Here is a 16,076-nt window from a genome sequence, read left to right as displayed (position 1 = left end):
GAACACTGCAAGATTTCAAAACAGCGATGCTGAAGCCCCAGCAATACGTTTGTTCCCTCTTTAAAAGTGCTGATAATCTCATTGGAATATAATTAACATAACAAACAAGTCACTCGAAGTGCACAGGACCATGGTTCTAGTCGTCAGAGTTATGCAACCATCAGTTGTTGTTATTTTTAACCATCAGTTTTAAAGCATTTTCCCCACCCCTAAAAGAATCCCATTCCCATTAGTAGTGATCCCCAATCACGATTATTCCCAACCCTCTCACTACCTTTAAGTCAAGGCCTACTCATAGCGACCCTCTAAGACAGGGTAAACTGCCCTGGGAGTTTCTGAGATTGTACCTCTTTTCAGGAATAGAGAGCCCCATCATGCGCTGGGGAAACTCAATGGTCCCTACAGGAATGGCAGGAGAACCTTGCTGGAAAATCAAGCTACAACCATTTTGGAGGAGACGCTGATAGTACTGTTAGTATGATGGATGATTGGGGAGAAGTAATCTCACATTGGGAAGGGATGCTAAACAGTGGTCCTAGGGAACCTAGGGTGGGCAATGGACCGAATTTTATGTTCCTGGGTAGACACTATGAATACGTTTCTACCCAATCCTCTGTGAACCACTACATGGACTAAGCATCATGATGACCTTGGATGATGACCTTGTGGCCAGCATGGCATATGCAGGGTCAACCCTTGAAGGACTTAACACATTGGTCCAGCTGAATGAACTGAGCCCTGCCTTGAAGTTGCCTGCATCCTTGGACTGAGGATCGGGGTACTTGGACGGGAGAGGAAACAGAGAGTGACCACCAGGAGACTGTGGAAGGGCCAGTCATTGGACCTTGGGGGGAAAACCCTGGCTTGGTGGGTGTCCAATGGAAAGAGATCACCATATATGCCCTCCTCTCAGTGACATGACAGATTTTGATGTGTTGGGCAGGAATCTGCACATGGAAGAATTGATCCAATTCCAATTGACTAATCGAATTGGTCCCCCCTACCGCACTCCCGGCACCAATCCCATACTTGGGTAAACAGAGCTCAATTGAATGGCAGGTCAACGGTGTCGGCAACAATTCAAGGTTTTTGTAAAGAATTCTACTGGAATAAACTACTAATAGTGTCAGGAGTGCTGTGTCATTGATGATGTGATCAGTGTATTTGCTTTATATCCCAGGGCGGGATGATTGACAACGTTGTACTTTTTGTTTCTATGGGTTTTTGTTCCCTCCTGCCTTTAGCTTGTTTTTTTCCTTTTTTCTTTGTTTGCTAGTTTGTTGCTGTTGTTTGTGTAGCTGGTCTTAGGAGGGTTTGATGGTCATAATATGACCGCTAAAGTAAACCCGAGTCTTGCATATCCCAGGGACAAGTAGACAGATTGTGGGCTCCTACTTAATTCTAGTCCCAATCCAAGAACAGGTAGTCCTGATAACATGGTCCTGCTCCATACTCACCTTTGTGAAATGATCACTGAAGGTGAGGGAGCTACAGCAACGTGTGGTGAAGAAAGCAGATGGTGCCCAGCTTTCAGTTGGAATGGTGTCTGTAGTCTTAAAGGCTTGTATTCAAACAAGCAGCCATCTAAGCGCGGAGTCAACTAAGTCCATATAGAAGAAGCATACCAACTTGTGTGATCCAAAGATGATGATAACAAAATTAAAATATGACAAAGGGAAACGTATCAGAGCTAAAATTAAGAACACTGGAATGGTAGAAGGCTCTGGGGGATAATGGGAGCCCGAACCCATCTGCAGAGTAGCTTGTCGGATTAAGCCAATGACTGATCCTTTCTAGCCACAGGCAAGGATATCAGACAGCTTACTATGAGATGCAAATCATTGTATTTTTGATTACGCTGGATCAGACTTGATACTTGGTCAGTTGACCTCCCTCTTGACCCAACCTGAATATGTTCTAAGTGCAAGTATCTCTCGCTTGTTCCAGGACAAAAATTCTTTCCCAGGCTTTTTTAATGTGAGGGTTATCTTTTCTGTCTTATTCATTATTTGTATTTTTATCTTTATATAATTATTATTTTATTCTTACCACTTTATTTCAATTTTGTTTATTGTTTCTGTTGGGTTTTCCGACTTGTGAAGCAAGGAGTGGTGCATGGACAGAATAACTGATACAAGGGTTTATAGGGGATGTACGGATGTGGGGGTGGGAGAGGGTAGGGAGGGAGGTGGAGGGGGTTCAGGAGTAAATAATACAGCGGGGGGAGGACTAGAATGGAATCTGATTACACAACTCATTTTAAAGGTGATTTAGCCATAAAAAAGTTCTAAAATTGATTGTGGTAATGATTGTAAAATTCTTGGTATGATTGAACTACTGAGTTGAATAATATGTGGATTATGTGCCAATAAAAATATAAAAAAAGGAAAACAGAAAGCCCTCTCTTTCTCCAACAGAGTGGCTGGCAGTTGGGAATTACACACTGTCCAACCACTATGCCACCAGGGCTCCCCTGGGCAACCACCAGTCTTCCTGTCTTCCTGTCTCCAGAACTTCTTTTGTGACTGGCTTCCTAATATAACTCAGGTGATTGGCATCCTGAACCCATTACCTTAACCGAAGCTTTGCAAGTAATTTAAGGTCTTCAGTGCTCTTGTATGTGGTTTTATGCAATGACACTCTTGCTTAAGTTCACCTCACATCATCTTTACTTTTATGTTATGACCCTCTCTGACATGATCTCTCTCAAAGTTACAAGATTATTTAAACATTTGCATGTTTCTCTGCATATCAACATGACATGAAAACATACTCAGTCACGATGTTTTATCTCGCTTCCACTAACTGCCTGAGATTCCACTGTCTTGCCCACAGAGTTCACAGATAAGATAACCTCCAGCTTGTCATATTTTGTTCCATGTGACTCTGACTCTGTTTGGGCCGGTCCGGACCATGCAACCGCCTCCCCCAGCTCTCCCGAAAGATGGCCTGCTGGACTGTGCGGCCCCTTCCCCCAGCCTCTCAAGGCAGGGAGCTTATCTCTCTGGGCAGGGTCTGTACAGCCCCTTCCCTCAGTGTTCCTGGATGGTTGACTCACAGACCACATCCTGACTCAGACCTGAAACTGCAGCACCAGAAGCCCTCCTTCCCCTCATCAGTACACACGCCCTTGGCACAATCCCTAGCTATGTCCCCCTGCCTCACTGTCAGGCGCTATTTCCCTGACCCAACTTAAGATGCCCCCGCCCTTCTCTGCTCTCCCTTTCCTCCTAGGAGTTCTTTCCCTGCCTCAATAAAATCTCTCTCAACTTCACATTCCTAGCTAAATTCTGTATCTATTCCTTGCCTCCATCTCCAACCTCTCCGCGCTGAAAGACCTTGACCGACCGGCCTGGCTTTCCTCTGGCCGGTGCGCAGCCCCATCCTCCGTTTTCAGCCTCTCACTCTCCAGCCACAGTTGTTTGAACAGGGATGAGACACTGACCAAAGAGTGGCCGATTTGTGACACAACTTAATATATTTAAAAGATCCCCATATGAACAGATCAAACTTAGAAACAGCAAGAGTTGTACTGAGAAGGAAAGCAAGTGTTTAGAGGGGCCAACGGTGCCACGTTGAACCGAAAACAAGTTGGAGTGTACCGCCTTCCAGATGCCACAAGTTGGCAGAGACTCTAGATTGAGAAACAAGTGACAAGAGTGAGCAGCCAGCTGGCTAGGGAAAAGAATAGCTGTCCGTAGAAGCAGGGATGGAAAGAGTCATGGAGGAATATCAATGCCAAGGGATCGGATGGAAGGTATGAGTTTGGTGCTGATGTCCCTCGTTGCCTTGGCTCCAATTTCAGCCATCCATTCCAGTTCTTGGAATCTTGTTTCTAGAAGTCTTGGGAAGTTTCTAGAAGAGCCTGGAGAGTCTCTGTTGTGGCATCATCATGAGTATGACAACTATCAGGTTATCAGGGCAGACCAGTCCCTGGGAAGGCCATCATCCTTGGTGAAGAGGCAGGCCCTCAACCAGATGGGCTGACACGGTGGCTTCAACAATGGGCTCAAACACAGCAACAATTGTGAGGATGGTGCACAACTGGGCGTGGTTTTGTTCTGTTGTGCACAGGGACCCAACAGGGCGCCTGACAATGACATGGTACGTGTCCTGGATTACCTTAAGGCATCTTCAACTACAGTCCCCTACTTGAGTTCTAAGAAGTTAGGTTTCTCTGTGCCCCTGATTGGCTGCCGACTCTGCCAAAAGAATGCTCTGGAATACTGCCTCTGAGAAAGAAGCCTTCAGAATTTGGGAACACATCTTGATGGATTCATTACAAGGGGAGATGACAGCATCCAGTAAACCAGTTCAAAGGCTCACAATATATAGGATATTGAACACACTCCACAGGGTAATTTTGTGTATCTAATTCCCCATTCAGTCTCTTCAGGCAGCAGACAGGCTGGCAGGGGGCTTTATTTTTGCTGATTATTGATTCTTTTTATTTTAAGCAAAGTAGCATATGCTTATGGTTTAGAGAGTTCTCCCACTGCGTGAGGTCTATTAAGACCAGAGCACTTTTCAGCCTCCCTTCACCCTATTTTACTTGCTGCTGAGCTAATGGTTTTCAAGTCTTTTACATTGGGAGTTGGTGAACAGCAAGCCAAATCTGGCTAGCTGCCTGTTATGGTAAATAAAGGTTTTTTAAAAAAATCATTTTATTGGGGGCTCTTACAGCTCTTATAATAATCCATACATCCATGTATCAAGTACATTTGTACATATGTTGCCATCATCCTTTTCAAACATTTTCTTTCTACTTGAGCCCTTGGTATCAGCTCCTCATTTTCTCCTCCCTCCGATGTCCTCCCTACCTCACGAGCCCTTGATATTTTATAAATTATTATTTTCATATCTTACACCAATGTCATCAATCAGTTCCTCCTTTCTCCCCCTAACCTTCCCCCTACCCTGATGCTATCGCTACTCCCATTATTGTTCCTGAGGGATTTATCTGTCCTGGATTCCGTGTGTTGAGAGCTCTTATCTGTACATGCTCTGGTCTAGCTGGATTTTTAAGGTAGAATTGGGGTCATGATAGTGGGGAGGGGGTGAACATTAAAGAACTAGAGGAATGTTGTATGTTCTGTCAGTGCTATACTACACCCTGGCTAACGAGTCCCTTCCTTGTGACCCTTCTGTGAGGGGATGTCTAATTGTTGATAGATGGGCTTTGGGTCTCTACTCTGCCCTCCCCACCTCATTCACATTGATATGGTTATTTCTTCTAGGTATTTTGGTGCCCAATACCTGATCCCATTGACACCTCATGATCATAGAGGCTGGTGTGCTTCTTCTACGTGGACTTTGCTGCTTCCCAGCTAGATGGCCACTCGTTTATCTTCAAGACCCTAAGATGCTATATCTTTTGATAGCCAGGCACCATCAGCTTTCTTCACCACATTTGCTTATGAACCCATTTTTGTGTTCAGTGATTATGATGGGAAGGTGAGAATACTGGGTTGTTAGAAAATAGTGTTCTTGTGTTGAGGGAGTACTTGAGTAGAGGCCCAATATTTGTCTGTTACCTTATTATGTAACATATATGTACATAAAACTAGGTCTCTATCATTGTATATGAATATATTTACATAATGTGTGCCTGTTTTTATACCTCTACAAAAGTCCTTTGCCTCCTAGCTCTTTCCTCTCTTTCCTTGCTAAATAAAGTTTTATTGGAACAGCCACACTCATATTGTCTATTGCTACTTAAGCACCACAAGAGCAGAGTTGAGTAGTTGCCATAGAACCCATGAGGCTTCTCCAACAGCACTCGCTACTTTGCGACTGGGCTCAATAATTCATTGTAAGGACCACACAGAACTCACTCACAATTATGGTGTTTCGGGGGAGATTTAACAGGTTAAAATTAAACTGAGAAATACTCAGGATACAGTTGTTTGCTCAGGACATTCTCCTCTGCTGTGCCTGCAGGCAAGCCACTTTCTGGTCCTTACCCTCTGGGCCTGGCCTCTGCCCTGCTTGGGAAAATTACAAAGCTCTTTTAGGGCTGCCAATGACTGCCCAACGGGCATGCCACTCTCTACAGGACTCAACCCAAAGGCACAAACTCCAGTTCCATGAGTCAACAAGACCCAGCCCCCCACCCCCCAATTGAGTACTTCATAAGTCACTGCTCTTTGTCCAAAAGTACCAGTTTTACTTGCTCTGTTGTCTGGGAAGTCCCCGCTCTGCCTCACACTGGTTCTGTTGCTGCTGCTCTGCCTCCCACTGGTTCTGTTGCTGCTGCTCTGCCACTCCTCTGGTGTTACAGCCATCTCCTGGATCAAGGAGGGAATCCAAAGAACATGCTACACTCCTGGCCCTTCTCTTTTGCTGGTTGTTGTTGTGAGGTGCTATTGAGTAGGCTGTGACTCTTGGCGACCCTCTGTACAATAGAATGAAACACTGCCTGTGCCTGTTTCATCCTCACAGCTACTCTTCAATGCAGCCACGGTGTAAATCAATCTCACCAAAGGTCTTCCTTTTTCACTGCCCTGACACTTTACTAAGCCCTTCTCCAGGGGCTGGTCTTTCCTAAAAACTTGTCCAAAGTTCATGAGATGGAGTCTTGTCATCCTTGCCTCTAAGGAGTATTCTGGCTGTTACTTTTGCCGGTATCATCTCACTGACATCAAGTCAATGCCGACTCATAGTGACTCTACAGGACATGGTAAAACTGCTCCTGTGAGTTTCTGAGACTGTAACTCTACACTGGAATGGAAAGCCCTACCTCCAGAGGAGCAGCTGGTGGTTTTAAACTGCTGACCTTGTGGTTAGCAGCCCAATACATATCCACTAGGTCACCAGGGCTCCTTCCTGCGGTGCACAGGGCCACAGTAAGTCAAAACCAACAACATTTTGATTTCTATACCAGGTGACACCATGAACGGTATTGTTATTACATCATGAGCACATTCAGTACAACATCGGAGTGCTGGAACTCAGAGCCACTGTGTTTTTCCAGATTTCACACATTTTGCACCTTATATAGTTCAGTCTTGCCACTTCTCTATGGCAATTAGTGGAAAAATATTTTGAATATTCCTTCTGATAGGTTTGTGCCAATATTCGAGCTTAATTTCTGAGCAACCTGATTTGAAAAAGGCTTATAGATGGCAGCGACAGCCTTAAATTCATCTGTAGGGTTCCCAAATAGATTAACCTGCACTGAATACTTTCTGATCATTAACCAAGGGTGTAGACAATCTTGCCTTTAGGTAAAACAATTTGGAAGTAGATTACCTCCACCTCTCTTCAGCCAGCCTGGGGAGGGAAAATCTCTCTCTTAGGGGCTTACCTGGGTGCAACCTTGATGAGGTCACCAGGGGACAGTACTGGGGATTGAATAGTCCAGTCATCCCCTATGAATCTCACCTTGTGTTGGTCGAAAGGCCTTGGACATATCTTGTAAGCCTTCTATCTAGCTTAATGTATGTGTTCCCATCACGAGTCCTCATTCATACTTCTGTCGTCCCACCTGTAACTGTGATGTGATGATTGATGGGCCAGCAATCATGAACTTGTGACAGTTCCCTTTGTTCCGTGCCCAATTTATCGGGCCCCCTGGCCTGAAACCTCCTTGACCATTTGGCCTCGTCTCATGATAATGGCCTCCCTCATCCCAATCATGTCTATGGTGTTGTCTCTTTTAAGACTTACTAAATGTTCTTCTGAAGTTATATTTGAGATGGGGTCCCTTTTGTACCCTAAAATGTCTTATAGGTTCCAGCTTTCCTAGATTTTTTACTGTATAAAAAGGGGTACTTCCCCCCAAGGAAAAAAAACAAAACCCAATGCTCTTTTGGAGTTCATTCCATCAGGTCAGACGGTTAATCAAGCTTTCTATTTAGAGGTTCTGAAGATTGTTTAGCAGTGTGCAACCAAAAAAAGCTTGATTTGTGGCAGACTTGGGACTGGCTCTGTCACACAGTGCAACTGTTCACACAGCCATGTCAAGGCGCCAGTTTGGGGCAAAAACCAGCATGCATCTCTTGTCCCATGCCCCTTACGCACCTGAGCTTGCTCCATGCTACTTTTTTGTTTCTGAGAATGCAGAGGGACATGAAAGGAAAGTGGTTTGATGACATTGAAGAGGTGAAGAGAAAAACAAGGGAGGTGCTGTCAGCCATCCAAACAGATGATTTTGAAAAATGTTTCCAAGAATGGAATTGAAGATTCGACAAGTGTATTAAGTGTAATGGGGAGTACTTTGTGAAAGTGATGATTGTTTTGCTAAAAAAAAAAAAATCTAACTGCATAGCATTGAAAAAAATTCCGGGTTTTTTAAGGGTAACCCTTGTATGTTTTACCTCGTTACTCTGAGCCACTACAAAAGAGATTAAGAGCCCACGTTAGTGGTTTTCAGACTTGAAGGAGCGTCTAAACCAAGTCTCTACCTCTCTTATCTCGCAAAGATAAGAAAACTGGGTTCTTCCTTAGCTTCTGCTTCAGCAGGTTTGTTGTGGGACCTCAGAATTGGCATTTTTCAATAATTCCCAGACAATCCCCATGTAGCTGGTCCCCAGGATATCCTTTGGGAGCCACTGGTTTAAATATATATATATATATATATATATATATATATACACGATTTTCTTATCTCATTCGAATCCCTGGTTCAGAGGGAGTTGGCCGGCTTGGAAACAAGCCCCAAGGATACAAGACTCGGCTCCCAGAAGAGGCACGGGGACTCCCAGCTCCAGGCCACTCAGCAACCACACCCGCGAAGAGCCCGCTCCCGACCGCCCAAAGCTGCGCGAGAGTTTGCGTGATGACGTCACTCGCGCGCCTTCTTTACGTCGGCGACGTTCGGCGGCCAGCGGCGCAAGATGGCGATTCCGGGCAGGCAGTGAGTGCTGCGGGAGCCAGGGTCAGGCTGGGGACGGAGAGGCCAGGAGAAAGTGCACTTAGAGGCGGGAGGGGCTCCGTCGTCAGGCTTAGAGACGGGGAAGCCCGAGGGACACGTGTCCCCCCACCCCCCCCAAGCGTCTTTCAGGTTGGAAGCCCGAAGTTTGAGGGAGAAACTTGCGAGGAAAGAAAGGAAGTTAGGCTGAGGGGCAGAGAGCGAGACTTTTCTATTTTCCAAAAGCTCGGTCTGAGGCCCCTCAGTCTTGCTCCCTACTCGGCGCGTGCGTTCCTCCCCGCCGGATGCCCGCCGGACAGTGAGAAGAGCCGGCCCGCGAGGCCCTCCCGCTCGCTCGCTCGCTCGCAGCAGCGCCAGGCCTGCTTCCCGTCCTCCCCGCTCGCTTTCGTTTTGATTTTTAAGGAGCGTTGTTCTGAGAAACCTCAGGAACAGGGTAGGCATTTAGGGGGCGGGGAGGCCACGTTGCCGCAAGAGAGACAGATCCTGTGCCCACTTGGCAGCTGTCGTTTTGATGTGGACGTCGGCTTCCCGAGACGTCTGACGCTTAAGGCCCAAGCAAGAGAAACGAAATGCAAGTGTCACACACATCTCTGAAAAGCAGCCTTCCGAGGGCTCCCCAGTTAGTTCGTGCAGTTGAAAGTGCCCAGGAAGGGGGTGGGGACGTTAGATGAGTGGTTTTCTTTTCAGTGGACATGAACTCAGCCCTTCCTTACCCACCAACATGCCCTTTGTCGAAGGTTACTATCACCTCAGCATCTAAAACATCTCTCAGCTCTTCCGTTGCCGCCCTTGATTAGAAAATGCGTTTGTGCTAGGCCCACGTCAGGCAGTGATGATTACAATACTCGTGGATAACGGAAATGTTGGGATCATTGGAAATCAGAAACACTTTGCTATAAGTTTATGGGTTGTAACATTTCACTTGGTAGCTTCATCTGGAAGACGTAGTGAATGTGTTGGGCGCCTTTTGGGGAAACATTTACATCTAATGGTGTAATTTCTATTTGAAAACAATGCAGGTATGGGCTTATTTTGCCAAAGAAAACACAGCAGTTGCTTCCTGTTTTGCAAAAGCCATCAGTGTTTGGGAACGATTCTGATGATGATGATGAGGTAAGGATACTACATTCCCTCATGAATTGTTGGAAATAACAAATTTGGTTAATGCTTTTCATTGAGCTCCTAAGTTTGGTGTCTTTGCTTATCTTAGTTATTTGTCACTGCAGTGTGTCTGTGATATGTAGGATAAGTGAAAGAAGTACTACTTAATGAAGTTCCACTAATTGTTTTATCATTAAAATGATAGTCTTATAAAAGATTTGTTTTACTCGTTTTATTAGGGGCTCATATAACTTATCACCATACATACATCAATTGTGTAAAGCACACTTGTACATTCATTGCCCTCATCATTCTCAAATCTTATAAAAGATTTTTTAAAACTTTTAAATACAGTCTTAAATTTATTTTATTTTAATTTTTTCATTCTTTTTTAGACAACTAATATTAAGTGTCAAAATTATTAGTTACATGAAGATACTAGCAAAGTAGTTTTCTAATTTCTTAGAAATTAAGTTCTAGGGTGATTGGATAGCAGTTCTTTATGAGAATACTTTTTGACTACAAGTCATTGTTTCTATAATAATGGTAATGCTGAGTGTTAACATTGGCAGTATTAACTGATATCTAATAGAACATTTTGAACCTGAACGGCCAAAGCAGCAGTCCAAATGTGTGCTTGCTAATATTTCAGTCATTTTTTATCGCTTTCAAATAAAGACCTCCACATCCGTTAACCTCATACTTTGTTCTGGCAGAAAAATAGCTTTCCTTTACGTTTATGTTCGTTATATAACCCATTGCTATTAAGTTAATATTGAGTTATAGGGACCTCCATAAGACAGAATAGAACTGCTCCTTGGGGTTTCTAAGTCTACTGGAACAGTCAGCCTCATCTTTGTCCAACAGAGCTGCTGGTGATTTTGAACCACTGACCTAGCAGTTAGCAGATTAACCCATTGTACCACACAAACCAAACACTGACATCAAAAGGGATTTAAATTTAATTTAATCTGTCTCCAAAACCGACTTTTTCTATTTTTCTCTACAGTCTCTTTTTAATGGTAGAATTACAAAACGTTAGTGAAATGTAGATGGTGAAGTGATTCACTTTGCTCTGGGGAATTAGTGCAGGAATGGGCCTTTAAACAGCTTATAAGGCTTGTTTGAGGTGAAATGGGTAGAAAGATGAAGTGGATGTTTTAGTTGGTGGGATGGACAGCAGGTAATATAGAGTGACCATGAAAATGCAAAACATTTTTGTGAAATCATGTGACTAGGAAGAAGGATATTTAGGAAAATGTGGCTGCAGAGGAAGGAGATTATAACAGAATCAGGTCAGGGTTATGAAGTACCTTGAAGGCGCATGGTGCTTTTACTTTTTAAAGCGTTTCTGGTTTGCTAGGAGCATTTTTGACTGTGATATGAGACTGACTTATTTTGAGAAGGTAGTTCCCATATTGTCAAGCACAGAAGGACTTTAATGCAGAGGACTGGCTTTATAGGTGATGTAAGACCTGATCAAGCAAAAGGAATGCTGAGCCCACCCAGAGATTAAGAGCAGCAGGAAGGAAATTTATAAGATGAAGGAACTCGGCGAAGAGACGGATGTTGGAAGCCAGGTGCACTTGGTGGGACTAGGCCTATCCAGAGAGAACAATCCCGTCAAGAGATTTAGCCTTAGGTCGAAAGGAAAGCATGTAGAGATACTCTGGCCTCTCCTTTTCTTGTAACCTTTACTATACGATCTCTATAGATCCCAGCCAGAAGCTGCTGACAAGGGAGCTGCAGCTTAGTTCATATGAGTAGGATATAAAATTGGTCTTTAGGGGGAAGGGGAGGGAGGGGAGAAAAAACCAAAAGAGCTGGTCCCGGGGGCTCAGCAGAAAGTAAATGTCTAGAAGAGAACAGAACGACATATGTACTCGCATGCCTGATTTAATTGATGTGTGGATTATGATAGGAGTTGTATGAGCCCCCAATAAAATGATTAAAAAATTGGCCTTCAGTGTAATTTGTTTATTTATAAAAAATCAGCCTGGTGGGTTCCAGCTTATCTAGAGAGTTAAATGTAAGGTTTGACTATGTTTTTAAATACTTCAAAATTAATTCAGTTTTGCAGCTTAAGCAACAATAAAATTGCCAGTGCTCTGAAAAATAAAGAGAAAGATATTTCATGAAAGGAGCTAATTTAAAGTGGAGCCATCTATAATTTCCGGTAATTTGAGCAAAAGCCATGAAGAGCTCAATTTTAAGACTAGTATTTCCTTTTATTTGTCCAGCAGAGGGTGCCCTAGCATGTGAATTGTATCTATAGTTTTAAAAATGGGAAATTGGAAGTCTAGATTTTTAATGATTTAAGTAGTTCTTTTTAATGTTGTTAGGATGGTTAGGAATAAGTTTTCTTTTGTGTAGAGGTAGAAGAGCTAGTAATGAAGGTGAAAGTTTTTACCCCCCCCTGAGTAAGTTCTCATTCCGACACTGCTGTTTCATTGTAAGTGCTTGTGTAGTTCTGCTGTCATGATGATATATTTATTCCATTTTCTCCAGCCCTTTCTCTCTTCCAGTCATCACTTTCAGTATTTCTGTAATGGATACTTTTAATAACTTCATAGCTAGTTATGTTTTCATCTACCTTTCCCTCAAATTCATTTTAAATGAATTTCTTCTAGTCAGTGTTACTCCCTTGTTCCCAAACTTCGATTACTCATCCTAAGGTAGAAAGCTTCTCCATTCTTTCCCCTCAAACTGCTGTTGACCATTTTCTCCTACCTGTTCCTCCACACACAGTCCACTGTCAGAGTGTTTTACTGCTCTGACTTTCTTCACCCTCGAAATAGTCTCCCCCTCACTGCGTGCCTACTTTATAACTATCCTTCAAATCCTACTTCAAAAACAGCTGCCTTCAAGATACCTTGTTTGAATCCCACCCACCCCCACTGGACACTTTATCTTACTTACAGCACTTGCTTTTTACAACTTGTTTTATGAATTACTTGTTTACCTTTTACTATTGTGGAGTGTGAATTGCGTAAGTTAGAATCAAGACATCAAGGTTCTAAGAAAGAAGAAAATTATTCACCCAGGTAATTTAGCTGTTGATATCATAAAGAGCCAGAGAGTACATATTTCAGACTTTGTAGGCCGTACAGTCTACTTGGTTTTGCCATCCTGGCACAAAAGTGATCATTAGAGAAAATGCAAACAATTCATATGATTGTGTCCCATCGTAACGTTATGTATGACAACAGAAGCTAAAGTAGATTTGCATCCACAGCCTGTCATGTGCTTCTCTTTGGTTTGTGCAGTTCTTAAAAGTACTGTAATAACCAGTATCTCACAGGTGCTTATAAAATTCACACCAAACTCACTGCCATTGAGTAAGTGTCCTTATTGGACAAGGTAGAACTCCCTGTAGTTTCCAAAACTGTAACTCTTTATGGGAGTAGAAAACTCCATATTTCTCCCAAGGACTGGCTGGTGATTTTGAACTGTTGGCCTTTTGGTTAGCAGCTCAACCAGTAACCACTACACCACCAGGGATCCTCCAAGTGCTTGTAAGGTGATTAGTAATTAAAATAGATGTTGCATAAGTAACCCTGGTCGTGTAGTAGTTAAGAGTTGGCTGCTAACCCAAAGGCTGACAGTTTGAAGTACAAGTCACTGCAGGAGAAAAATGGGGCACTCTGCTTCCATAAAGATTACTTACAGGCTTGGAATCCCTACGGAATTCTATCTTATAGGGTCACTATGAGTAGTCAGATTCAACTTGAATGCTACAGGTTAGGTGTTGTCTGACAGATTAAACAACTTTCTTTTAGAGAATTTCTCTGATGAATGAATGCTGCATAATAGATTTCATTTTTTAAATCATTTTATTGGGGGCTCTTACAGCTCTTATCACAATTCATACATTATCCATTTTGTCGACCACATCTGTACATATGTTGCTCTCATCATTTTCAAAACATTTTCTTTCTACTTGAGCCCCTGGCATCAGCTCATTATTTTCCCCTCCCCCTCCCCCATATCCCCTTGATAATTTATAATTTTTTTTTCATGTCTTACATTGTTTGTCGTCCTGGGATGGGGACCATACATCATCATTGTGATCAGTTCCCTCTAACTGCCCACCCCCCCAACCCCTACCCACCTAGTATCACTGCCCGCCTTATTGGCCCTGAGGGATTTATCTGTTCTGGATTCCCTGTGTTGTGAGCTCTTAACTGGACTGGTATACATGTTCTGGTCTAGGCAGATTTCTAAGATAAAATTGGGGTCATGGTAGTGGGAGGAGGGTGGGGAACATTAAAGAACCAGAGGAAGGTTGTGTGTTTCACTGGTGCTATACCACACCCTGACTGGCTCTTCTCTTCCTTGTGGCTGTTCTGACACGGAGTGTCCTATTGACTACTGATGGCTTTGGGTCTCCCCATCATTCCCATTGATATATGCTTTTTTGTTTGTTTTGGGCCTTTGATGCCTGATACCTGATCCCATCAACACCTCATGATCACACAGGCTGGTGTGCTTCTTACATGTGGGCTTTGTTGCTTCTCAGCTAGATGGCCGCCTGTTTACCTTCAAGCCTTTAAGACCCCAGATGTTATGTATTTTAATAGCCAGACACCATCAACTTTCTTCACCGCATTTGCTTTTGTACCCACTTTGTCTTCAGTGATCGTGTCAGGAAAGGTAAACATCACAGAGTGCCATTTTAGTAGAACAAATTGTTCTTGCATTGAGGAAGTACTTGAGTGGAGGCCCAATGTTCATCTGCTATGATAATAATTTATAAATAAATATATATACATATCTCTTCCCCTGTCATTGTGTATAAATGTATTTACATACATACATGCCTGTATTTAGACCTCTATAACTATCCTATGCCTCCCAGTTCTTTCCTCTATTTCCTTTTAATTTCCTCCCTCCTACTATCATGTTCGGCCCGCATTCAGGTTTCAGTAATTCCTCTCAGCTACATTGACTTTGATTGAGCCCCCCAAGCATCCTCTGCCCTCCTTGCCATCAATTTTAGATCACTTATTCTTCCCTTGTCCCTGGGTTTGTTGGCACCTCCTTTTTCCCCCCATCTCTCCCTCTCCTGTGGAGTTTCATTTTTATAATTGACTACTTAAATCACTATTTCTAGAAAATAATGCTTGTACAAGATCCAGTTTTACAGTGTAACTCATGCTTTAAAAATACACCGATTCAAACCTGGAAAAAAAATGTTGCTTTCAGATACACATTTAAAAACCTCTGACCTCTTTAACAGGAAGTATTAAGTTAAATCGTAGCTGAAATTTACAAAATCAGGATTGCTATTGTGAGGTGCTGTCAAGTATATTCCAGCTCAAAGCAACTCTGTGTCCAGCAGAAAAAAACACTGCCTGATTATACACTCTCCTCACAATCCTTGAGCCTCTGACTACAACTACTGTGTCCGCCCGTCTTACTGCAGATCTTTTCCACTTTGATGTCAGGGAGAGAGAAAGGGTAGGTTAGTTTTACTTTGCATCAGTCAGAAGCTGTTGTCCTTTTATGGGTTAAGCATTAAATTTCATAAGATACGCTTTACAAAACTGTAAGGAAAGCACAAATTGGTATTTATGAATGGCAAAATAACTTTAATAGACCAATATAGAAGAAATGGAAATATCTAATAAACATGAAAAATATTCAGTCTTACTATATTAAAAACAAGTTATAACAGTAAGCTGCTGTTTTTTACTACAATATCAGCATTTTTTTAAAGTAAGGATTGGGCCCACCTCCCCTTGCTCTCTTGCTGGGAAGATCACGGCCATCCAGGAGCAGCTCCGGTTCGAGATGAAGATGGAAGGCGTAGAAGATCGTAACTATCCAGGAAATCCTGAGGACACGAGAAATGGATAGTGTTGAATTCAGAAACATCTGCAGTCATCTGGCCTTCAGTTTGACAGAGACTTGGGTCCTGCCCGTCAGTGTTTGAAGACGCTCGTCAAGACGCTGATTCAGCCATTTGCTAACCTTCTTTCGGATTCACACGTGGTTGCTTATGCCTCCTTGAGACAGAATTTTTTTTTCATGATGAAGAAATTTTATTGTCTTCAAACATTTTATTGGGGCTCATACAGCTCTTGTCGCAATCCATACAAGC

General features: G+C 43.1%; 1 protein-coding gene across 2 annotated transcripts in view; it reads left to right on the top strand.

The window, feature by feature from the left end:
* The first annotated feature begins 8,811 nt into the window (after positions 1-8,811).
* Positions 8,812-16,076, top strand: part of NSRP1 (nuclear speckle splicing regulatory protein 1) — a 31,575-nt gene continuing 24,310 nt past the window's right edge. The window contains exons 1-2 of one of the 2 annotated variants that reach the window (XM_075561263.1): positions 8,812-8,857; positions 9,892-9,985. In XM_075561263.1, the coding sequence (XP_075417378.1) occupies positions 8,838-8,857; positions 9,892-9,985 (114 nt within the window). In that variant the 5' untranslated portion in view covers positions 8,812-8,837. Of the gene's footprint in view, positions 8,858-9,151; positions 9,444-9,891; positions 9,986-16,076 lie in introns of those variants that run through there. The other variant, XM_075561264.1, reaches the window with a different exon arrangement.

This window comes from Tenrec ecaudatus, chromosome 10 (genome assembly GCF_050624435.1).
Source record: "Tenrec ecaudatus isolate mTenEca1 chromosome 10, mTenEca1.hap1, whole genome shotgun sequence".
Classification (NCBI taxonomy): Eukaryota; Metazoa; Chordata; class Mammalia; order Afrosoricida; family Tenrecidae; genus Tenrec; species Tenrec ecaudatus.
Note: the sequence above shows the minus strand (reverse complement) of the source record. Positions and strands in the feature narration are given on the sequence as shown.